Source organism: Petromyzon marinus, chromosome 10 (genome assembly GCF_048934315.1).
Source record: "Petromyzon marinus isolate PM22_M1 ecotype Great Lakes invasive population chromosome 10, UKy_Petmar_22M1.pri1.0, whole genome shotgun sequence".
Classification (NCBI taxonomy): domain Eukaryota; kingdom Metazoa; phylum Chordata; class Hyperoartia; order Petromyzontiformes; family Petromyzontidae; genus Petromyzon; species Petromyzon marinus.
This window is the reverse complement of record NC_133676.1, coordinates 17,468,438-17,493,823: the sequence shown is the minus strand read 5'-3', so window position 1 is coordinate 17,493,823 and position 25,386 is coordinate 17,468,438. Positions and strand designations below refer to the sequence as shown.

At 54.5% G+C, this 25,386-nt stretch overlaps 1 protein-coding gene across 1 annotated transcript in view; it reads left to right on the top strand.

Moving 5' to 3' along the window:
- Positions 1 to 17,623, top strand: part of BMPER (BMP binding endothelial regulator) — a 57,277-nt gene extending 39,654 nt beyond the window's left edge. The window contains exons 10-15 of the mRNA XM_076066211.1: positions 1,668 to 1,775; positions 3,970 to 4,021; positions 5,354 to 5,704; positions 6,143 to 6,476; positions 10,693 to 10,823; positions 11,988 to 17,623. Of these exons, the coding sequence (XP_075922326.1) occupies positions 1,668 to 1,775; positions 3,970 to 4,021; positions 5,354 to 5,704; positions 6,143 to 6,476; positions 10,693 to 10,823; positions 11,988 to 12,172 (1,161 nt within the window). The 3' untranslated portion in view covers positions 12,173 to 17,623. The remainder of the gene's footprint in view (positions 1 to 1,667; positions 1,776 to 3,969; positions 4,022 to 5,353; positions 5,705 to 6,142; positions 6,477 to 10,692; positions 10,824 to 11,987) is intronic.
- The last annotated feature ends 7,763 nt before the right edge of the window (positions 17,624 to 25,386 follow it).

Genomic DNA, 25,386 nt, shown 5'->3' with positions numbered 1-25,386 from the left:
GTCTGTGTCTCTTTGTGTTTGTGTCTCTTTGTGTTTGTGTCTCTTTGTGTTTGTGTCTCTTTGTGTCTGTGTCTCTTTGTGTTTGTGTCTCTTTGTGTTTGTGTCTCTTTGTGTTTGTGTCTCTTTGTGTCTGTGTCTCTTTGTGTTTGTGTCTCTTTGTGTTTGTGTCTCTTTGTGTCTGTGTCTCTTTGTGTCTGTGTCTCTTTGTGTTTGTGTCTCTTTGTGTTTGTGTCTCTTTGTGTTTGTGTCTCTTTGTGTCTGTGTCTCTTTGTGTTTGTGTCTCTTTGTGTCTGTGTCTCTTTGTGTCTGTGTCTCTTTGTGTTTGTGTCTCTTTGTCTTTGTGTCTCTTTGTGTCTGTGTCTCTTTGTGTTTGTGTCTCTTTGTGTTTGTGTCTCTTTGTGTCTGTGTCTCTTTGTGTTTGTGTCTCTTTGTGTCTGTGTCTCTTTGTGTCTGTGTCTCTTTGTGTTTGTGTCTCTTTGTGTTTGTGTCTCTTTGTGTCTGTGTCTCTTTGTGTCTGTGTCTCTTTGTGTTTGTGTCTCTTTGTGTCTGTGTCTCTTTGTGTCTGTGTCTCTTTGTGTTTGTGTCTCTTTGTGTCTGTGTCTCTTTGTGTTTGTGTCTCTTTGTGTTTGTGTCTCTTTGTGTTTGTGTCTCTTTGTGTCTGTGTCTCTTTGTGTTTGTGTCTCTTTGTGTTTGTGTCTCTTTGTGTTTGTGTCTCTTTGTGTCTGTGTCTCTTTGTGTTTGTGTCTCTTTGTGTCTGTGTCTCTTTGTGTCTGTGTCTCTTTGTGTTTGTGTCTCTTTGTCTTTGTGTCTCTTTGTGTCTGTGTCTCTTTGTGTTTGTGTCTCTTTGTGTTTGTGTCTCTTTGTGTCTGTGTCTCTTTGTGTTTGTGTCTCTTTGTGTCTGTGTCTCTTTGTGTCTGTGTTTCTTTGTGTTTGTGTCTCTTTGTGTTTGTGTCTCTTTGTGTCTGTGTCTATTTGTGTCTGTGTCTCTTTGTGTTTGTGTCTCTTTGTGTCTGTGTCTCTTTGTGTCTGTGTCTCTTTGTGTTTGTGTCTCTTTGTGTCTGTGTCTCTTTGTGTTTGTGTCTCTTTGTGTTGTGTCTCTTTGTGTTTGTGTCTCTTTGTGTTTGTGTCTATTTGTGTCTGTGTCTCTTTGTGTTTGTCTCTTTGTGCCTGTGTCTCTTTGTGTCTCTTTGTGTTTGTGTCTCTTTGTGTTTGTGTCTCTTTGTGTCTGTGTCTCTTTGTGTTTGTGTCTCTTTGTGTATGTGTCTCTTTGTGTCTGTGTCTCTTTGTGTTTGTGTCTCTTTGTGTCTGTGTCTCTTTGTGTCTGTATCTCTTTGTGTTTGTGTCTCTTTGTGTCTGTGTCTCTTTGTGTCTCTTTGTGTCTGTGTCTCTTTGTGTTTGTGTCTCTTTGTGTTTGTGTCTCTTTGTGTCTCTTTGTGTCTGTGTCTCTTTGTGTCTGTGTCTCTTTGTGTTTGTGTCTCTTTGTGTTTGTGTCTCTTTGTGTTTGTGTCTCTTTGTGTTTGTGTCTCTTTGTGTCTGTGTCTCTTTGTGTTTGTGTATCTTTGTGTCTGTGTCTCTTTGTGTTTGTGTCTTTTTGTGTCTGTGTCTCTTTGTGTTTGTGTCTCTTTGTGTCTGTGTCTCTTTGTGTCTGTGTCTCTTTGTGACGCAAGGATGGTGAGAGCTGGAGGCCCGAGGTGTGCACCTCCTGCGTGTGCCACAACGGGAGCCAGCGCTGCCAGCCCATCCAGTGCCCCCCCACCCTCAGCAGCTGCCCCCAGGTGAGTCGCGAGTCTCCTCCTGCTCCTCCTCCTGCTCCCCCTCCTCCCCCTCCTCTTTCCTCCTGCTCCCCCCTCCCTCCCCCTTCCCCTCCCCTCTTCTCCCTCCATCCTTCCTCCTCCTCCCTCCCTCCTCCTCGCTGCGCTGGGAGAGTCGCCCTTGTAGGAGTGTGCACGCAGGCTCCGTGTGCATCCTCACTCATCGCCACGTCCACTGCGGGGCAACGGATTCGGCGTTTCCATGCGTGCCCCCCCCTCCCCCCACGGGGAAGCCGATGATCCGACCAGCCGAGTGAAATCGGCTCTTACCACCCCGCGTGAGTAAGAGGTCACTGCAAGGGATCTCAGAAGTAGATCTGGACATCACCTTCCGTGGGCCGCTGTGGAACACGTGGCGACGCGCTGCTGCTGCTGCTGCTGCCGTGTGAGAGTGTTCCACGTGTGGGTGTTTCCCCGTCTCGTCATCTTCACGGCGTCGCTCTTCGCTCGCCGTCTCTCTCCCTCCGGCTTGCACCGCGGCGTCTGACCTCAACACGCTACGATGAGGCTCATGGATGACTCCCGAAGACATTACAGACGATTGCCTTTTTTACACGCAATGATTACAACGTACGGGTTTCCGATGCGGTGGGATTTTAATCAAAATCAGCGCTTAACCACATACATTACAAATACATTGCTGATTAAGTGAATCGATCAGTTGATAAGTTGATTGATTTGACGTGACTATTTTACCCATCGTTATTCAGACGTAACGCTTTTTCGAGCTAACGGGATGCCAACTGCCGTGATTACAACTCCACCCGGAGCCCTGTGATCGCTACCTCGGCTTGCTGTATAACTTGAGGGAAAGCTTTGCATCCCAAACATTTTCAAACATTCGTAGGTCATCTTGATGTTTAAATCCGGGGAGTGTGCATTCTGTAGCAGATTAGAACCCCCCACGCCACTTGCAGCCCTCGGCCCAGAGGTTATGGAATTTATTGTTTTTGCACTCGGCGCTGATCTGCTTAAGACAGAAGCATCCTCTTCATCGGTCTTCTCGCTTCCTCCTGAGCATGCGTCGCTTTCGCACGTGACCCGTGCCCGCTCTGTCAAGCGCCTGACCTTTAGAAAAGATACAGTCGCCCCTTTTGTTTTTCTAAAGTGATGGAGGAAGTTCTTGATGAACCATAATTGCCCGAGGCAATAACGGCGGTATGTCAAGGCCATGGCTAAATGCCCTCTTACCCTCTAAGTGCCTCACTGGAATCCAGAGTGCTCTTTTTAAGGATTCTGTTTTATCAGCAGCCATTGCTTTCGATACCCCGCACACGATCGCCGCTTTACAGCTGCGAACGACAGGCACGTTGATAACAAGAAAAACCTCCATGAAATAGAGGAGACTGCACAACTTTCAGATAGCGACACTGACATTTCTTCCAACTCTTATTCCTTCCTGATCCATTCTCCTCTCTCTCTCTCTCTGTGAGGGATGAGCTAACCGGGTCTCGCGGCTGGCTGAACGGCGGGACGTTTGTATCGTTGGAGTATCGACGAGCCGCCAATTGGTATCGCTCCTCCTCTTACACTGTAGCCCTTCTTCATAGAGCTATGTCGCCTATATTTCCTCCTCGGGCAGAAAGGCGAAACGGCAAAACGCCAATGGCTACACGGCACATACGCCGAGAGACGAGCCTTGGGCTGTGAGCGTCGGCCAACTCACAGCCAGCATGCCAGTCGCCCTCGCTGGAGTGCGTTGGGGCTGCGGGCCGAGTGGGGGGGGGGGAGGGGGGGGGCGAGCGTTCGTCTCTCGCCCCTCCGTGTGAATGTTGTCAAACCAATTGCTCACCGGTGAGTGAATGCCCGTTCCGTGCGGTGACCTTGAGGATATCCCGTGCACGTGGGACGCGACACGTTTCCTGTCCAGCACTCGCTCGCACGGTGCACGTTGAAGTACTTGTGAATGACCTGTCGTGATCTAACACGGGGTGATTCATCTTTGATCCCGCACCTCATCACATTTTCTTAATCGTGATAAACATAAAACGTATAAGGATTTAATTCATCACAATTAGCGGAAACATTCTCATCCAGCTTTCAAGCCACTGCTGAATGATGAAGGCCTCCCCACTCTGTGTAGGGCATTAGGGTGGCTTCGCGAGGGCTGCGGACGTGATCGTGCCACATTCTAATTGGCGACTCTTTGTCCTTCCAGGGAAAGGTTTTGACCCAGAAGCCGGACGAATGCTGCCTCAAGTGCGCCGAAAGTAAGTCTCCTTTGTTGCCCTCATGACCAAAATCGTCCCACGGTGATCTCCTCGACAGCTCGACGGCAGACGCAGCGGAGACGGCCCACGTGGGCTGAGGTGTTGCCGTCCCAACGGCTGGAGCCCGCCCAACAAGATCCCTCGTCCGGGATTTGTGGCTCGCCGGGGCCGTGGGCTTTGAAACACAAAAACTTTGCGATCCTGCGGTGCATTTAGCCGTCCCCCGTTTGAATATGGACGACGGGAACAAGTGTGCGATGCGGTGGAGGAGGGGGGGTGGGGGCGGTGGGGGGAGTTATTATTTGGCAGGAGTTTTACGGTCGCGCTCACGGATGAGAGAGCGATCCGCTACCGCTGCTGCACAAGCCCTGATAGCGGAGTCAGCTGGGGCGCTGGCACCGAGGTTACGACGTTGAACGGTCGCTGCGCGGCGTGCGGAGCGAGTGAAACGCGACTCCTCCCGTCACCCGCTCCGACCTGGCCGGTGGCACGACGAACGCTCGCACGCTAGAAACGCCGCCCTCTCGAGTGCTCCCTGGCACCGAGTGACAGGCTCAGCGGTCGGGGGGTTTCCCACGCGTTCCTTTGCATCGGGGACGTGGCGCAGAAAAGCCCTTGCCGCGATTTAACCGCGTGCGGTTCGGCTGGCACCCGTTACCCTTGACGATGAAAAGTCAACGCAGGTTGAAATTTGAACAAAACGATGGCACACTCGGGGGGCGCCGTGTTGTTTGCAGCGGCACGGGGTCGGTGAGCCAACGAGCACCAAGCTGCTCGTGTAGAGACGGCGATGGTGAAGGGGAGGCGTGACCGCCCCCAGCGATGAGAACGTTTGGATGCCCGCTCAGTCAGAGCCACGCTGCCCCACCGCACGCAGTGGGCAGGAGGCAGCAGCAAGGGGCGGAGCGAAACTCGCTGGGACTGTGCGACTCAGCGGTGGCCAAGAGCGGCCTGACACGGGGGTCGAGCCCTTCCCGACGGAGATCCACGCCTCCGTCTCCTTGTCGCATCGGAAGCGGTTCCAAACATGGCACGCTTTTTAATAGGGCTCAATACGTATTTATTCCGCTTCAATACAATTACATTGTTCAGTTTTAAAGGCGGGAGCCATCGATCTCCACCATTGCCCCCCTCTCCCCTCTCCCCCTCCACCGGATCCGCCACTGCCCATTGCGTGAGACCGTGTGACGACGTGCACTCGCGAGATGTGTCCACATTCACCCTGCTCACGGACGGCACACACGCGCGCGCGAGACAAGTGTACGCGTTGCGCGCGATGTCCCACCGCTCCGCCTCGGCGCCGCGCTCACGTCCCCCCGCGCGCGTGCGCAGAGCCGGGCGTGTGCACGGTGTTCGGCGACCCGCACTACCGCACCTTCGACGGCAAGGCCTTCAACTTCCAGGGCACGTGCCGCTACACGCTCGCCAAGGAGTGCTCCCCGCCGCCGCGCGCCCCTCCCGCCTGGGCGCCGCGCGTCGAGGTGGTGGTGCACAACGACGCGCGCCGCACGCGCTTCTTCGCGTGGACGCGCGCCGTCGAGCTGCGCGTCGCCGGCGCCACCGTCACGCTGATGCAGCACCTGCGCGTCGCGGTGAACGGCACGCGCGTGCCGCTGCCCTTCGAGGGCCGCGGCTACGGCGTCAACGCCACGGGGCAGCTCGTCACCGCCAGCACCGCGCTCGGTGAGCTCCCCGGCGGGCCGTGCCGCGTCGCTGCGGTCGCCGATGGGGGAGAGGGGGGGGGGTGGAGGAGGGGGAGGGGGAGGGAGCGTGGAGATGTTACCGCGAGGGAGGCGCGGCGTGAATATATCGAGCGGCGACGACCATGACGGTGAAGGAGTCTTGAAAAATGTGGCGTAGCGGTTGGCGCGCTGCGACCTGAGCTCGATTCCCGCTCACGGCCAGCGCCGGTGACGACTCAAAAACGAGCAGCTGGTGCGGTGCGTAAACATCGCCACCGGGGAGACAAAGGCGGCCGGGCGTGGTGCTGGCCACCCACCCCCTCGTGTGCCGTGCCGGCCTTCATAGGTGCTGCTCGCTTAACAGCACTTGCCCCAACAGTCCGTGAAGGCTTCACCGGGGCTTTTTGCCTTTACCTGGTGCGTGCGTGCGGCCGTCCAGGCCTGTCGGTGACGTGGGACGGCGACAGCTTCGTGGAGGTGACGGCGTCCCCACACCTGCGCGGCCGCCTCTGCGGCCTGTGCGGCAACTACAACGGGCACCGTCGCGACGAGCTGCTGGGCGGGGACGGCCTCTTCCGCCCGGACGTGGAGGAGTTTGCCGAGTCGTGGCGCGACTCGCGCGTGCCCTGCTCCGGTGCGCCGCGCCTCCTCGCGCCGCACCTCTGCTCCAAGTCGGCCAAGCACCGCGTGCGAGCGCACCGGGAGTGCCGCAAGCTCAAGTCGTGGGACTTCAAGAAATGCCACAACGTCATCGACGTCATCCCCTTCTACAGGTGCCACGCGGCCTCCGCTCGCTCGCTATTTGTCTGCCTGTCCCTCCGGCCGGCCGGCAAAAACTAAAAACGAATGAGGTACCGGACGTTGAATGGCCATCCTCGCCCACCCCTGCGTGCTCCCCTCTTGTGGGTGACCCCCCCCCCCCCGCTATATCCCCTCTTGGGTCACCCCCTCACCCGTGCCCCCCGCGTCAACGTGCCCTCCCCCGCTTGCTGGTCGCCTGTGTGCCCCCTCCGCTCTGCGTACAAGGCGGCACGTAGCCAGGCAACCGGCAAAATATAAAAAAAAGATTATATGTATGCATGTTGAACTTCTTTCGCACCGTACGTAGACAACCGTGCGAATCAGATGTGCGGTGGAAGGACAACAAGCTAAATACAAAAACACGTAGGCTTTCGCGACCAGTATTATTCATAATTAATACTGTGGATTCACTCTTCAAACACACTAATTGGCGTTTTGTTAACGTTACACATTTTCTACCGATTGGCTGTGTTGGGTGGTGGAGGGTTGCGACACATTTATACTTACACGATCTAACCCAAAGGCCTTTATTATGAATGAATACAAAAAGTAGTTCTAAAGAAATTAGTTTTCAATTTAGATGTCAAAGTGCATAGCTGCAGTGGCTTCCTGATATCGTAATGAAGAGCGTTCCAGACGGCCACAGAAGCGCCTCTGAAAGCGCGTGGTGCAGTGACCAGTTTTCGCGGTAGTTTGGTATCGCGTTCACACGCGTACTTTCGTCAGTCAGGTATCCATTTGACTTATTCTTCATATTTATTTATTAACTTTCAAACGTATTCATTTACTCGTCATGTTTCGAGTGGTATATATTTAATTAGTTCCAAACATGTATTGAGTTTAAACATAGTTGAAATTATTTTTGTCAAAACAATCTGCTAAATAAATGATGCACTGAATTTTTATATAACAACAATTATACTGCATCAAATTTTAAAAAGGTAATATGACCAAGTGTGCAGGAACCCCTTGGCCGGCATTGTTCGTCATGGTCTGGTTCAGGCTCGGCTCCGGCTCAAGTGAGCACGCGCTTAACCCGAGCCAGGCGTGAGCACGGTCCAGGCCACGCTCAGGATTTCAATGAGCCTGAGCCGAGCCACGGGCAGAGCCGTGCCTCGCGAGCCACGACTCTGTCCAACACTCGGGCACGGCCGCAAAAAGCAAATCGCTCTTCCGTCTCCCCGCGCCGCTTCCGAAGGGCACCTCGCCGCTCCCTTGCACCGTGCGCCTTGGCCCAAAGCAGCACCCGTGGCAGCGGTGAATTTAAATCACTGTCAAGTGACACAACAATGGAACGTGCCTCGGTTAGCATCGAGCTGCAGACCACCCATTCAGCCACGCTCCCGGCGGGTTGCCTCGGCTCTGGTGCAAGTCCTGGCTCACGGCTACCGTGAGGGGGGTGGGGGTGATGGGGGGGGGGGGACTGGCTCACTCATTTTTCGTGCACTGCGGATTTCTGGAGCTGATGAGCGCGGCCCCCGAGACTCCCCCGAGTGATCGGAGGCAGCCGCGGGGTTCTCCCCAACCTAGCGGGCAGGGGGGGGGGCGATGGGGCATCACGGCAGGTGGGAGCGCCAGGCGGGATATCGACGTTAGAAATCGGCGCGCGTTCAGGGTCTGTTTGCTATTTTTGGGTAACGGATGGAGTTTACGTTGTCGATTTGAAGAAATAAGCACAGCCCCTGCTCGGGTCCCCGCGCGACAAGTGAGAGCAGATGAGCGAGGGACGCGTGGGGAGGCAGCAGAGTTGAGCCGGAGTCGAGAGAGCGAGTAAGTACAATTAAAATAATTTGGCTTCGAGCACGCACCATGCAAAGCTACTGCTGCCACGGGGCCTCTCCGCACAGCTGCGTTGCGGTGGGTCTGCATCGTTTGCCTCCTTCAATCCTGCTGGTAAAAACAACTTGTTTGAAGTATGTGATCGGTTGTTTGTACGAGGAGTTTGTAGCATAGCGGAGGGGAGCGGCGGGGTGTAGGTTGGGGGGGGGGGTAACGCCGCAAACACAAAAAACACCAAGACAGAGCTACGGGGAAGCGGCGGCAGCGGCGGCGTCTGCCCCGGGTGAGCGAGCGAGGAGCGATACCTCGGAAGGAAGGAAAGCAAACACGCTGCCCTGCGCGTGTTTGCCCAGCACGAAGCGCCGTAAGAGGCACCGCACCATCAATCTGCGTGCACCCTCTCGTTGGCCACGCGCGCCGCCGGTCCGTCTCGCGGCGAGCGGAGCGGGGGGGACCTCGCGTCGCGGCCGACGGCACGCACGGCGCGTCGCGCTGACGCCCGCGGGCGAACCCCGGGGACCACCCACGCCGCCTCCCGGCGCACCTCCACGCAGCGGCCGAGTTGGCGGCGAGGTGGAGGGGGAGGAGCAGGAGGAACGCACCGCGCCGAAAGACAAAAATGAGGCCGCGCCGGTGGACCGAGCGTGGCGGCGGAGTTGTTTGTGTCGGCACGTCGGGGGTAGGGCCCGATGTGGGGGGCTGCGGGGGGTCGCGGGGGTCCACCGCACACCGCGCTGTTGTTCGACGTGGCTGGGAGACTCCCGCAACATTCTGGGCAAGCAACATCGTGTTGCCGTGACGGGCGATTGTGCCCCTGGCCAATCCTTGTACACGCGGGATCGCCCGAGCAGTGGGTTCAGCACCGGCCGGGAGGTGTAACCTAGATTCAATGTCATCATCGTGGAGTAGTTCATGTGATTTAAACATGTGTTGGATTGGGTTTGTCAGTTCTGCGTTGAGTGTGGCAACGGTGATTATCGTCGTACCGTCCGAGCAGTTGCCAAGTCACCGTGCTGCTGTGATGTCACCAGTAGCCACAGGGACCCCACGCACGAGGTGGTGGTGGGGGTGGTGGTGGGGGTGGTGGAGGTGGTGGTGGGGGTGGTGGTGTTGGAGATGGTGGTGGTCGTGGTGGTGGGGGTGGAGGTGGTGGTCGGGGTGGTGGTGATGGTGGTGGTCGTGGTGGTCGTGGTGGTGGTTGGGGTGGTGGGGGTGGTGGAGGTGGTGGTGGTGGTAGTGGAGGTGGTGGGGGTGGTGGTGATGGTGGTGATCGTGGTGGTGGGGGTGGAGGTGGTGGTCGGGGTGGTGGTGGTGATGGTGGTGGTCGTGGTGGTCGTGGTGGTGGTGGGGGTGGTGGGGGTGGTGGAGGTGGTCGTGGTGGTGGGGGTGGAGGTGGTGGTCGGGGTGGTGGTGATGGTGGTGGTCGTGGTGGTCGTGGTGGTGGTGGGGGTGGTGGGGGTGGTGGAGGTGGTGGTGGTGATGGTGGTGGTGGTGGTAGTAGAGGTGGTGGTGGTGGGGGTGGTAGTGATGGTGGTGGTCGGGATGGTGGGGGTGGAGGTGGTGGTCGGGGTGGTGGTGGTGATGGTGGTGGTCGTGGTGGTGGGGGTGGTGGTGGGGGTAGTGGTCGTGGTGGTGGGGGTGGAGGTTATGGTGGGGGTGGTGGTGGGGGTGGTGCTGGGGGTGCTGGGGGTGTTATCACCGCTGGATCTCTGCCCCGATTCTACTTCACACTGAACGTTGTTCTGTGGCAGGGACTCTTGCCTGAACCTTTCTCTTTTCAACCCCACTATGAGTCAGGCTAATTGCTCTAAGCTTTGATGAAACGTCTCTATACAGGAAGCCAAATAGATGTTACAGTTCATTTCATGTTAACTTCCAGATAGATTGCAGTGTTTATGGTTTGTGGAAATTCCGCGATTATTCAACGTGTGATTTACAAGTAAGAACGCATTTCCTTTTCCGAGGAATTAACCGAATGAACGTGATTACACACACAGCGATTTGCTGCACCACAGTCGAACGGCAAGCCGCTAGTGGTGGGGTAAAGTGTGGGTATTCCCATCCCCAAGGTGTTTGGCCCTGCATGGAAGAGTAGGCCACACTGCAATCTCTAGGGGCTTCCTAGGACTCCATAGAGGAGGCCTTTCCACCAGCAGCGGCGTGAGTGAGAGATTTTAGGATTAGTCATTTGCCTGCTACCCAAACGGCAGCCGTGATTTGTCTTCGCAAGTTCGAGGATTTCGCCGCGATCTCACGAACCCACCGTTGCCGAGGAATTCACCGAATGAACACGGACACAAAGACGAAGACCCCCCCTAATGTACCCGACACAGCCTGTGCAGGGTAAGTGCCGTTAGCCAGCACACACACACACACCGCGCTGAAGTCCGCCGTGCGCGTGCGTGTCAGGTCGTGCGTGATGGACATGTGCGAGTGCCCGCTGCACAAGCGCTGCTTCTGCGAGCCCTTCCTGGCGTACTCGCGCGCGTGCGGCCGTGAGGGCGCCCCCGTGCGCTGGGACCCGCTGCTGCACTGCCAAGGTGAGACCCGCGCCACTGCTCGCAAGCACGCGGAGACAGACAAAGATCCCCCCGCGGTAGCCGTCAACAGACTGCTAGGGCAAGTGCCGTCAGTGAACACGAGGGGGTGGGTGGCCAACACCATGCCCCGGCTGCCTTTGTCTCCCTCGTGCCGATGTTTGCACGCTATAGCGGGTACTCATTTACGGTTGAGTTGACCTAAAGGAGCCCCAGGACCAGTGTACATATTCGCCACTGTTACTGGTCGTTAACGCGGGAATTGGTTGCTGGGTTTGTGCCGCTGCTGCTGCTCCCCACAAATGCACGCACACACACATTCATTTAACGCGGCAAATAAAAACACGATTATAACCAATCAAGAATATCATCATCATCATCATCGGGCACAAAGATTCAAGATTGTTTTCAGCTGTGGAATCATCGTGATACTTCCCGCGTTGTGGTTCACTGTTTTAAACTCAACAATGAAACCGCCGTCATTTACACGGGAAAGCGGTGGTGAGTCTCAAGACTCGTCCAGGGCGGTGCTGCACTGGGGGTGCTGCTGCTGCTGCATGTGGAAGGAAACTTGAGTTCCTGGAGAAACCCGCACGTGTAACGAGGAGATCAACGCTCAGAATCCCTGACCCTGTGGCAAGACACTGAGCCAGCACCACCGAGGCCCCGAGGCCCGACCCAGCAACCACTGGGGGATTCATCAGCTGCGTCTCGTGCATTGCGAGTCCAAGCGCTGCGAGAGAGTCGCCAGCAACCACACAGCCAAATTGCATCATTGGGTACGAAATACACCGCAAGAGAACTCTACAAATTGCTCTGAAAGAACCGTAAAGGTGCATCCCTGCAATAGCTGGCTTCACGCCACTGCTGGTGGAACTGCCTCCACGGGAGGGAGGCTCTAGAGGGTATTTGGCCTACTCTTCTATGCTGGTCACACGACTTGGAAGAGGTCGGCGTACCCACGCTTTACCCCACCACACGCGACATTACGATCGATGGACCGTGCCGGGACCCGTTTCTACCGCTGGCTATGAACGTGGCAGCGCTTTTGAGCGGCAGCTTTGCGCCAGAGAGGCGCCACGGCGCGCGTCGCGCGAGCGACGACGACGACAAAACTAAACAGCGTCCACCCTGACGATGTCACGTGCCGTCCGCGTGTTCCCACAGAGCCCATGTGCCGGCACGGCGCCGTGTGGTCGGCGTGCGGGCCGGCGTGCCCGCGCAGCTGCCGGGACGGGAACGCGGTGCCGCCCGCGTGCCACGAGCCGTGCGTGGCCGGCTGCCACTGCCCAGCGGGCGCCGTGCTGCACCAAGGCCGCTGCATCGCGCCGGCGCTGTGCCCCGCGCCGTGACCGCCCGGCACGGCTGGCTCGGAGGAGCGCCCCCCACACACACCCCCCCCCCCCCCCCCGTCTCTCTCTCTCTCTGCCGGCGATCGGATGTGGGCAGCGGGCGAGTTGTCGTTGTTGGAAGCTCGTCTGAGTTTGGCGACGGCGGTGGTGCAGGTGGCGCCGCTGTGTTTATCGAGTGCGCTGTGCGGGGGGCCGTGTGCGTGACTGGACGGAGAAGCGGCGGCATCACTCTCGCTCGGCGCGTTCGATTTACGGAGCCCCCCCTCGCCGCCGCCAGTAAGATGTTCTCAACCTACATGCCGTGCATGCGTTGCCATGTTTGTACTTGAATGACGATATCGCAAGTGTTCAAACTTGTTCTAATTTAACGGTGCTTTTATTCTTCCCGAAACAAAAAAACACAAAAACCACGAGGAAGCAATTAACGGCCCTTCGGTCAGGTGGGCGGGAGACGCCGCTGCACGTGACTCGACGGGCAGAGGGCCTCGCGCGAGCGTGCACGCGGCACCCCCGGGGCAGCGTGGGCGACGCTCAACGCGCTTCAGCAAACGGTTCAACGCCGAACAGAATGAGTCACGACGCGATCAGCTTTTGTCTCTCGTGCCGTTCTGCTCCGGCTCGCAATCCCCCCCCCCCCCCCCCGCGTCTACGGGGAAGGGCTGAGACGCACTCAGAGGGGGGGGGGGGTGGGGGGCACGGCACGCACTGGTCATTGCGTGACGCCCCGTGGCCGAAGCCCAGCGCAGCAGCGTGAGCACGAGGCTCGGCGGAGCCACGCGCTGCATGGCGGTGTGCGCTCAGCATCTGCACAAGAAGAGTTTGTCGTCGTCACGAGGGAAGCCGGCGAGTGTGGTAGTGGGCGCAGCGCCGTTATTTATGCGCCGTCCTCTCTCCTGGGACGGCAGTCGTTCCCATCGCCACAGCCCATGATTGCATCCAGCTTTGTTTTGAAAAGTGCTGTACTTATTTTGTTGTCCGCAGTCCAAATGCATCTCCACACCATCGCCGCCTCCTCCTCTTCCCTGCCCCAATGTACGCCTTCTCCTCCACCTCCTCCCCCTCGTTCCCACCGCTGTCATTTTACCGTTCCTTTTCACAGTACTCTGCTGTGACTTTATCCCTCACTTTGACCTCCCCCCACACCTGACCTTTGCAGGCAGGGCCACCTCCTCCATTCCCCACACGACACCTCTCTGCCACCTACATTGCATCATCATCATCATCACCGCAGTGCTTTCTGTCTGCCTCCCTCCTCCTCCCCTTGCTCCACTTTCTCTTTTCGCCTCTTCCTCCGTGGCGTCCATCCTGCTCCTTCTTGGCCACGAGTCACCTTCCTCCACGGCCGCCTCTTCTCTCCCGGGTCGCTGCCTCTCTCTCTTCCCCTTCCGTCCATCCTTACAATTAGTCATCCACTTCCTTCTCCACACGGGCAATCCGCACGCCTCTTCTGCTACATCATTCTCATCTACACCTCATCGTCACCGTCGTATATTCTGCTCGTCGTCCGTTCGTCCCCACGGCCACTTCTCTTCCGCCCATAGGCAGCGCCACAACAGGGCAGGGAGGCTGTTGCTAACCCCCCCCCCCTCCCCCGTTACCTGACAGGCTGTTGGACAGCCTGATACGAGCAGCCTGGGTGCAGATCTCGAGAGATAAGAGCTCTGTGTTTTTGTGTGTCGCATTGTTTAGACTGTTGGACCGGTGAGGAGGTGACGCATCTGCGTGATGTTTGCCGCCTACGTCATTGAAGCGAATGCCACCCCGGTCCTTGTTCTGGTCTCAATATCGTCGACGCAGGGAATCGATCACCCCGACAGCTGGAAGTTGTGTCACGTTAAAAATGTCACTCGCATCTAAATGTCGGAGCCTCATTAATACGCCGACCGCGCAGTGTTGATGGTGGAGTTGTGAGCCAAACGTTACTTCGGCTGCCATTGCGAAGCTGTTACAATGCAGGTGTGAGTGTTTGCTGTTGTTGTCATTTTGCACATCCCTTGGCACCGTTTCCTCTAAGATGACTTCCACCGCCCACCCACGTGATACCGGTGGCTATTAAAAATCAACAGGCCTCCCTCAATTCGCTAGGAGGTTGACTCAGCCCTTTCTCAATCCATGCCATAAAACCGAGTACCAGAGTGAGGTGTTTTTTTGTGTTTCACGGTGAGACTTTCCCCTCACAACAACAAGAATGTGGAATTTCCAGCACTGGCTCAGGCTGTGAATTGGAGATGAGCACGAGTTTTCAGCAGGAAACCACTTCGGAGTTTGAGAGCGTTCGTTGGCCTCCCCGCTGTGAGTGCGATGTCCAGGAGCGACGCTGATTGAAGCCACCTGTGCAGGTCTGTGGTTGGCGCGCAGCACGGACGTTTCATTTCAGTTAAGCCTCGGATTCGGGGGCCCTGAGGTGCAGGGGCTCGTTGTGCGATTGTGGGGATGAATGCAGGCTTCGCCTTCATAACAATCAGCAAAATATTGTCAATAGAATATTATTATTTGATTCCTACTACAACAACAACATCGAACCAGAACACCAGTTTATTTGAAGATGTTTTTTTCCCCCATCGCCCTCATTTCCAAAGGGGGCCCGCAAACAGTTGCGGCCTGGTCAAGCTGCTTACACAAAAGCCACATGCGACCACAGCACGCCCATTCATGCCCCTCAGCTCAGGGAATCATCGTCGTCGTCAAGCATGGACAATCCACCGCTGGAGGAAGCTCTCCCAAAGCCCCTCCGGTGTGTGATCCTGCAGTCTCATCTCACAGCTGTGGGAGAGCCACCCGAGTTGGCACGCAGCACGTGTGGCCTGGACGCCAGGCCAACGGGGGATGGCATCGCTGCGCTGACCCCTCGTGAGCCCCCTCGGCACCCCCCCTGCGCCCCCCCCCTCCCCCCTGCGCCCCCAGCAGCCTCGCGACTCCCCGTGAGGCCCTGCGGCGTTTGCCAGCAGGGAAAGCGTTTGTAAATATTTGCAGAGTTGTGAATGAGTTGTAATTTATGTTCCGCGTATTCGTCGTGTTTTTACTTTGACCGTATGCAACTGCGATCTCATCTGCGCTTACTTTGCTGCAGGGCTATGATTTATTTATTACATGCATTGTTGAAAGTTTTTATTTCATTTTAAACGTCATTTAATTTTTCGTCTTATTATCTTCATACCGATTTTATTTGTCTCATCGGAAAGATGACCGTGCCCAGGGATGCACTCTTTGCAGCCAGACTTCTGATTATTAACAGCTGCTTGGCATGGCATTGTTGATATATAGCGGCCGTGTAAGAAGGGATTAAAAGATTTAAAATTGTGCGCGTGGAAAATGTACAGCAAGAACCATTATGCCTCATCATCAGTTGGCTTCGAATCAACGATGACAACAAAACAGCGTAGCACCCCACGTACAACCACGAGGAGGACATTTGCTGCCCAAAGCATTTTAAACAATCACGCTCCCAGACGATGGACATTTGTTCGCCAATTCTGGATGTCGCTGACCCAATTCCAGCTATCGCTGACCCAACGGAGCATGTCAACCTGCTTTCTTCTTTCACGTACGTTGAACTTCCTTTGCACCGTACGTAGCCAAACGCGCTAATCGGAGGTGCGGGGGAAGGATAACAAGCTAAACACCGAAAACTATTAAAAACAACCGGTTAGTTTAACACGTAGAGTTTTTGCGACCAATATCATCCATAATTTATGTTTTTTTTGGGTTAGATCGTGATCTAACCCAAAAAGATCGTGATCTAACCAACAAAAAATACCCTCTAAACAACCGGTTGTGAGCCACGCTGCCGAGTTGCTTCACGACACCGTGAATTATCATGGTGGGACACGAGGCCTCTCGTCGTGGAACGCGAAAAGTGAGCAGTCGTCCCCGTGTTCACCCAGCCCAGCAGCTCCTTGGCTGCCGCGCTCCGACGAGGTTGTTTGGGGTCGTACCGCTCGGTGTCGTTCGGCAGCGACGTCCAACGTTTCGCTCCACGTGCCGGGAGCTTCATAAACGTCGGACAACACGAGGGCAGGGCGGCGGCCGTGGTAACTTTTGTTGTCTCACAGCCAGAGGCACCTGGGTTGTTAGATCACTGACTCGGGCGCCTCTCCGTGTGGGGTTTGGATGTTCTCCCCCGGTTCTTCCGAGCTAAAACTACGGGGTGCTGGCCACACATCTTGATGCGGGGACCCTCTTGAGAAAGGAGCCTTTTTTTCTGTGATGATTATACAATCAGAAAAGACATCGAGGGGAGAGCTATGCAACACAACCGCGACATTGTATGCAGCGACTCTTTGTGGTGTCGGGACGCCATCTCCCCCAAGGTGCTGGATTTAGGATGATGCAGAGCCACTGGATGCTCTTCACGATACGCTCCGTTTCGTTATCTCCCGAGAACGTTGAGGTTTTGTATATTTTTTATTGTGCCTTCGGTCAAAGAACTTGTTGAGTAAAGCCCAACATTGCAATGTATTTGCAACTATACCAAAACAAGTGCTCAAGTTGTGTTTGGCTAAATTTAGACGTCAGTTAATAAATGTTGGCCGTCGCTACAAAAGTGAGAAATCAGGGGGTGGAAGGTTTACCTACTGAATGAAAATCTGGAATCGCATCGGTTTTTGAGGTCTGTTTGAAAGTTCCGTGTATTACACATAGTCTGTAAAAGTTGCTTTTGAAGCAAGACTTTAAAAGTGTTAATGCCTCGCAAACATGTGTTCGCTGGTCCAGGGCATTGTTGGTGTTTAATAACCACCGGTATCAAGATTCACAGCTGAGCACATCGCTAAAGAATGTATTCGCATGGATCAGGGGTGGTGTGACGAGCAGTTATGTTCCGTGGGTAAACCAAAATTGCAACGTAATGGCGTGAATATGTAAGTTTGTGATCACAGCGTTTAAAATCCGCACGTCATTGACATGTTGCTTTGCTTGAGGGTGGCATCTCAGTTGCGTCTTGCAAGTGGTGCCGTGGTCTTTTAACAAACGAGCGTTAAAGATTGGACGAGAGAGGGACAGTATTCGCTACGTGGCAAGACCAGGGCATTGTACAAGTGACCTCGCTCGCTATTTGACGATCACCTCGCCCACAGCGTCACAGGACTATGGAGCTGTGACGAGAGCCACGCTCGCAAGTTTGGGAACCGTTTACAAAGTTGTTCAGAGTCAGGGACGTGGGCCTGGGGGCACCGCGATGAGAGCGGTGCCCTGCTGTGGCTGCCGCGAGTCGCTTTCGGGTTCTCTGCTAGGAGCGCCTTGCGTCGACACAGACCACCCACCCGTCCCCAGGGTCACGCGGCACACGGTGACAAGATGCCCCGCAATAGCCTTGAACAGAGTGTCGGGGCAAGCGCTTCGAGTCGACCTGGGGGAGACACGGGACCCGATCAGACAACTCGGGTTGCCGGGTTCGCAGCGCAGCACGCTAGAGCCACTACACTGCCGCTCCCCATAGCACACACACACACACACAGGTACATACACACATACACACAGGTACACACACAAATATACACACAGGCACACATACACAGGCACAGGTACACACATACACACACACGCACAGATACGCATACACACACACGCACAGGTGCACACACACATACACAGGTACACACACACGCACACAGGTACACACACGCACAGGTACACGCACACAGGTACACACATACACGCACAGGTACACACACGCACAGGTATACACACACGCACAGGTGCACACACACACACACAGGTACACACACACGCACACAGGTACACACACACACGCACAGGTACACACACATACACACACGCACAGGTACACACACACACACACACTGAGTAAGTTTTAGTAACAATACTGAGGAGGGTAAAAAAAGAACTAGTTATACAACCGTCAACCTGAAATGTCTTATATACGGTATAGTTATATACATTGAGTTATATATGGATAATATATTTAGTAATGAAAATAATTAAACCATGTAGTTAAATTCATCCATTGTATGTTACTATTATGTACATTAAAATAAAATGACGTTTCAAAAAATCTATTGCATTTGATTCACTTTCGTGACGTGAAAATTCAAAACCACGCACAACGTGGTTCTTCTTTAATACCTGCTCAGGATTGATGCACTGCACCACGTCCTGCCCTGTGCCTCGTGTTGTGTCGTCGGGCTTTCAGCTGACTAGACATCACACACGGTCATCACACAAGGTCCACCGTGATAAACTTGTTACTGTCAAATTGATGTCAACTGAAAGAGGAGAACTCCTCTGATCCGTGCTGGTATACGGGACCATCCTGATATTCGCGGGGTCATTTTACTCCACTTATTCACACTGATCGCGAAATGGCCTTCAATAGAAGAAGCTTCTTAGAGCCCCTTCGGTGTGTATTTGGCCTACTCTTCCACGCTGGCCATGAATCTTGGTGGAGGTGTGAGTTCGCACACTTTACCCCACCACCCACACGCTGCCTGCCGATCGACTGTGGTGGTGAACCATTCACACCGCTGGGTGGACACAGGGCGACGGGAGGATTTGAGAAACTTGCTCCCATTGTTTCGACTGCCGCGCCAGGAGGTCGGACCCCGTGATCTCTGGACTGAGAGTCCGGTGCGCCGCCCGTTGGGTCACTGCAGCCTGCTGCACCACAAACAGGCGGCGTGGTGAAATGCGTGGATTTGGGAAACGTCTTCGTCGGGTCGGTCACACCGGCTGACCCCTTAGGCCTCGTTGAAGAGGCGGGGTGTGTACGATGGTCATCCCGTCTCCAGGTCACGCGTGATGACGATGTGCCCACAAGGCACAATGCCTGCGCCAAAATAACACGGCGACTCCGCCTGATATTGCCCAGGAATGTGCGACTCTTGTTTGCTTTGTCTCTTATGTGCAGATGCGTGGCGAAGATATTGCGCGAGTGCTAAGTACGTGTACAAGGAGACTGCGGACAGGAGGGACTCCCCGTGGTGACGGCGTACAATGTGTCACTTGTCACGCACGTGGCTCTCTGCAGCACGCACACTCAGCAGCGAGCGCACGCATTACATCGCACAACTGCTCTTCTTGTTAGTCCATCAATTATAGGGATGCATTGTTCTGATTTCCTTAAATCCGCTGATGTTAAATAAATTTCAGACGTTGGTTCCAATTCTTAGAGGGTCCAATCAACATTCCTTCAGATGCAATCAGCAGGATATAATCCCGATCGGCTGATCAATATCAAATGACCGTCATCGCCGTCTTCGCATAGCCGATTGAGCAAAACTAAAAAAAAACTCGGCGCTTTCGGCTGCGTTTTTCCTACGGATAGACTGGGCCCTGCCATGGGAATGTGGAACTTTCACCACGGGCTTAAGGTTTGCCCGTGCAGAGGTGTCATTGCCCGGTTTGCTGCTTTGAGCGTGGAGCCACTCCGACCATTGATTTGTGCTACCTCATTGATTGGTGATACCTCATCCCTTCCACAAGCAACGATGTTCGATGATGATGATAATAACGGAGTGGCTACCAAGAGACAGGACGCGTCCGACATGCACGTCTGCTGGAGAGATGGAGCTGGTTAGATTGCTACAACGCAGAATCGTAAGAAAGGGCCATTTGGGTAGGCCTTCATCCAGCGGGGGATCGAGCATGTCCTAGGATTACTGATTGCGGTACGTATAGCCGCAGGGAAGGTTCGTTACTTGTAGATTGTTCGTAGTTGAAACGCAGGTGAGTGACTACACACACGTCATGTTGATGATTGTTGCAATGGATAGAGATGCGTTGTAGCCAATTGGCTAATCAGTCTGATAAGCCAAGCCGGACGTATGACCCGTCTTAATAAGGTCACGCGGGGATATCCTGATCCGATCTGATTGTTTAAGGCTCAAACCAGCTCTGGTACAATTACAAACCAAACCAGCAGCGCGCATGATAACATCATGCAAATGAGCGAGAAAGAATTTACTAGCATTCGACGAGAGATGTTTCTGTGCAAGTGAATCATTGTTACCGCTGCTACCCGGCACAATCACACACGGAGGGAAGTTACCGGGAGGATAGCGGCACGAAGACTAAAAAAACACGCGGTCCCTTTCTAGGCAACAGAGAACGGAGCCGATGTTGAAAAACACGAGGAGGTGGTGAATGCGGTGGGTGACTGAGATCGCCACAGTCGAGTGGGGGACATGGGTCCAGGTCTGGTGTCTCACACGTGCTGGGTAATCATCTCAATGTCGGTGAGGCTCGTGGATTGATGAAGGCCTTTAAAGTTCAAATCAGTTTGTAAAAACAACTTTCCGGCTTTCTAGGAGGATACGGAGGGCGGGTGGGGGTAGGGCGCGCAGCTACTGTGCACCATTCTTGTGGTTGCGTCGCGCTGTGTCGAGTTTTATTATTTTAATAGAACGGAAATTAAAGTGCAGCGGAGGCTAAATGTAAGCGGCTCGGCGCTGCTGCTCGCGCCGAGCTGCAGCGTTCCGACACCGCAGGCACAGCGGGGAAGGCGCAGCTGGGGCTCTCTCCATCCTCCTCCTCCATCCTCCTCCTCCATCCTCCTCCTCCCCCTGCCGCTCTTCCTCCCACCGCGACTCGCGGCCGGTAGCGATCCAAGGCCGGTCCACAACCCCACACGCACGCTTCTAAGAGAACCTCGTCTGCATTATTACGCCAAAGGCGTAGCGCTACAATTTCTGGCACGCGCCACGACTGCGGAAGGGCCGTCCTTAGAGGGAGTTCTAGAGAGTTCCCTCCAGAGGTGTATTTGGCCTACTCTTCCACGCAGATCATTACGTTTAAATCCTACGTCTGCCCTTTCCACCATTGCCTTCGGGCGACTCACAGCATTGAGCACTGTCAATGCCTTTGGCGCGTGGAGAATATTCAAATATCTCATCGGACCGATATTCAGCGATGTGATACTCTTCACTTGACATGTTTCATAATTGTGTTAATCAAATTTAAATGTGACATTACGTGTTCTTGTAATCCTGGATTTCCAATTCTCCACGCGGATAGACCCACGCACCGCTTAGATTCCTATCTATGGCGATATCTTGCCTACAGGAGGCTGTAACCCCCCCCCCCCACCGAGCGAATCGCTCCGAGCCACGTGCGCTTTCGTCTCATCCTCAACCCCTCTGCTCCGTTGGAGGGCTCCTCGGTGGCGTTACTGCTTGACGCTGGAATGCAGTGGTCAGAGTTCATTATCGGTGATGGGAGTTCTTGTAACGTACAACAGTTGCGTGTTGTTTGGATTACTTGCAAGTGTCGTGTGCAGCTCCTGCATCAAACCAAATAAACCCTGGACATCCTCAACGTCTTGCGTTTCCGCCGGCTCGATGCACGGGATTGTTGCTTTACGGCGGCCACAATCGGTGGAGCCATTCTCCTCGACACGCGTGGCCCAGTGCCGTTTGATTCATGGGCTCAAACAACAGCGCTGCGTTGTGATGAAGCTGCTGCTGCTGCTGACATTTGACTTTCGCTGCGTGAATTACGGGTCAACTCTCGAGTCGAAGGCAAAATCCGCGTCCTCCTGCCCCGCTGAGATCTGTTACGGGAGGCGACTACATTTCTCGACTTAGCATCTCGGGAAGCCACTGAGTGACGGATTGCTAAACTACTGTAAGCGTCTCCCGTCGTACAAAAATAAGAAGAAGAATCTGGTATTATATTTCTTAAAAAAAAATTGAATCTGTCATGGTGTAATAGATGAGCACGCTGGACTTGCAACCCCACAGGGCCGCTAATGTGGTTCAATCTCCCCGCGCAGAAGATGAAACATTGGAGCGAGCTTCTGAATTCTCCCCCCCCCCCCCGTCACCGCCTCAGTCCATTCAGCAGTACCGATGGGTTCCCTGCAATTCGTCGATCGGCATGTCACGTGTGGTTTCGTCAATCGGCGTGTCCCGTGTGGTGGGGTGAAGCGTGGGCACTTCCACGTGTTACAAGACTTCTGGCCAGCGTGAAAGAGTAGGCCAATGATTCTCTCTAAATTTGCCCTCTCGTGGTGGACCTTCTGCCAGCTGAGGCGTAAGCAGGCCATGCAGGGCTGCACCTTTTAACCTTTTGTCGTACAGTTATTGGCTATCGCGGTGTCGAAATGTTAACTCCCTCGCCTGGTATGCAGGATATCGTGAGTACGATGCTGACGCCATTATATTGGAGTTTACGTGTCTCTCTCTCCCCGTGGTCGCGTAGACTTTTCTCCGAGTGCTCCGGTTTTTCCCTCCATATTTATAAACGTGCGTTTAGAGTATTTGGCTGCTGTACATTTATACGTGACAAGCAACTTTGTTGAGCTATCACTTGTGGCCAGGTTGCTTCTGAAAAATAGCTGTATAGCTCAGAGGGCCTTACCTGGTAAAAATATAAATAGTTTAATGAAAATGACCCATGATGTTTTCGATCGGGATTTTTCCAGTTTAATGTCCAGGCCTGCTCATTCACATTCAATACCAACAATGACAGGCGTGTTGATCTCTAATTGTCAGCATCGGTGGAATTATTACTATGGCCCAATTGCTTCCACAAGAACATCGTGGTCTGTACAGAGCGGGGGACCGGTTGTTGTTGATGTTGCACGGCAGAGCCAGGCTCCCACACTTCTCGTTACGTGTGACGCCGAGACTTTCACCAGCAGTGAGAGTATCGTCCCTCGGGCAAATGAACATAAACACTGGCTCAGGGCCGAGTGCCTCTGTGGTTTCGGCTACAAGCCTCATTACGAGGAGGGCTGTCACCAGCCGGAGGGGATGAGAAACACTCACCGCATCAGTCCAGATTAATTTTCGTGACACGGTTTGATATATGCATGCCAGCGATTCCTGGAGAGTGCAGAGGGAGGCAATCGAAAAAAACCGCCGAGCAGCAGGAATATCTAACACCACGGCTGTAAGTTCACCGCACGCATCTGCGACATGTATGCGTGCTGTGTAAAATGTCTGTAAATAGTGCTGGAGATACTTTTCTACAAATGCAGCAGCGCGTGTACGTAAATAAACAACCTCGATATCCTGTACCCTACCCAGTAAGTGGGCTGATTGTGCTGCACCATTGGCTGGTGTTCCTTGTGAGGCTTGGGGAGCACAAAGCCTCTTCCAATTTTGCTGAAGCTCCCCTCTCCAAACAGTGTCGGTGGATGCGCACGCTACAGCGTGCACGCGCTGTGTGTGTGTGTGTAACATGCATGTTGAACTTCTTTCCCACCGTACGTAGCCATACGCGCTAATCGGAGGTGCGTGTAAACAGACGTGGACTCGTCTCCATTACTCCCGAGCCACGGGCATCCCAGTCACGCGCAGGGTTTGTTTCTGAGCAATGGGGGGGGGGGGGGGGTGTAAAGGATACTGAACACAATTCCCCGTTGTGTGTTTCGAGTTGTACCCGCGTTCGGCGTTCAGTCCCAGAGCTGAATGCAAATTCCTGAAGAAGCTCCCACGTCACGTGGAGAGAAACGTCGGACAATCGCGCCGGACAACGCGCGGGACGACCCGAAAGCACCCGGCACGGAGGGATGGGGGGGGGGGGCACGGCGCTCCACGTGGGAACGGCGACAGCAGGCGCAGCAGCAGTGCAGACAACATCAGAGCCCCTCGGTGGCCAGGTGGTAACAACCTCGCCTGGCACGCAGGAGCACGTCGGTTCGATCCCGATCCCGACCCTGGCGCCTGCTGCTGTACATTTGGAGTTTGCGTCTCTCTCTCTCTCTCCTCGTGGTCGCGTGGATTTTTCTCCGGGTGCTCCGGGTTTTCCCTCCACATTTAGGGAAACACGCGTTTAGAGAATTGGGCTGCTAGACATTTCCACACGTGAAGCCACTTTGTTGAGCTATCATTTGTGATAGCCAGGTCGCTTTTGGAAAGAAAGGAACCTGTATAACTCAGCGGGCCTTATTTGGTAAAATTACAAAAATGGTTTAGTTTGTAGTTTGAACAGAGCGCGGCGCTCACTCGGAGTTGGCGACAGCCCTCGGGGATCACCACGGCCGCCCCGTGCCGCGAGTCATCGTGCGTTCTGGTGCCGCGTCAGATCACGATAAATGTAGGCTCAAAGTGAACCTTCTTCTTGACGCACTTCCTCCAAACATGCTCTCTTTCGCCACGTGTTGGCGAATGCGATTGGAAATGTACATTGGTGATTTATTGGGAGCCAGCTCATACAACCTTGGTATTCCTGCACTCTCGAAACCTATTTCCCAAACCGCTTCCGTGTCGCCGATTATTTTTCGATATTTTGCTGGCTACTTTTAGTTTCCTCGCTTGGCGAAACATGAATGCAGTCCGATAATTGTCAAAACATTTCGCGAGTCTCCCTCCCCCCAACCTTGGACCAGCATCAAAGAGGCGAGAACTGCAGCAGACACCACGCACCGAACAGAGCCACCACACTCGGCGGCGACTCGACACGATTATTAGCGCAGCCTGCTGCAGGACGAGTGTGTGGTGGGTGTGTGTGGTGTGTGTGTGTGTGTGGTGTGTGTGTGTGTGTGGTGTGTGTGTGTGGTGTGTGTGTGTGGTGTGTGTGGTGTGTGTGGTGTGTGTGGTGTGTGTGTGTGTGGTGTGTGTGGTGTGTGTGTGGTGTGTGTGTGGTGTGTGTGTGTGTGTGGTGTGTGTGGTGTGTGTGGTGTGTGTGGTGTGTGTGTGTGGTGTGTGGGTGTGGTGTGTGTCATCGGCTACAGAATCCCACGTCAGAGAATGAGGAGGCCTACCGCAGCGGGTTGCTGAGGAGATGGAGTCTGCCTCAGTGGCCCGCGATCACAAATCTCTATTTAACCCAATCAAAAAAGTAACCTGCAGCGCCACACCTATTACCATCATTAGGGGAAAAAACGGTGATCCAATCTCCGACCCCCAGGAACAGGTTTGCAGATTTGCTGAGCATTTCTGTGAGGTCCTGGGGGAGGGAAAATCCCTCAGCCAGGAAAACATCGTGCACAAAGTGAGGATGACCCTGCTGAAGGCTGCGGTGCCTCAAATATTGGAAGAAGTCACCCCTTGTGAGTGGCTGGCTGAAGTACCATCTGTTGAGGAAGTACTGAAGGCGATCCGGAGTCTGAGACCAGGAAAGGCAGCGGGCAGAGATGATCTTCCAAGCGAAATGTTGAGGGAGGGTGGCGTTTGTGCACAGACTGCCCTATATGACATCATAACAATAGTCTGGACCACAGGACGGGTTCCGCAGGATTGGAAGGATGCCCTGGTGGTCCCCCTCTTTAAGAACATCTATTTTTTTTAAGAAGGGGGACCGCACAGACTGTA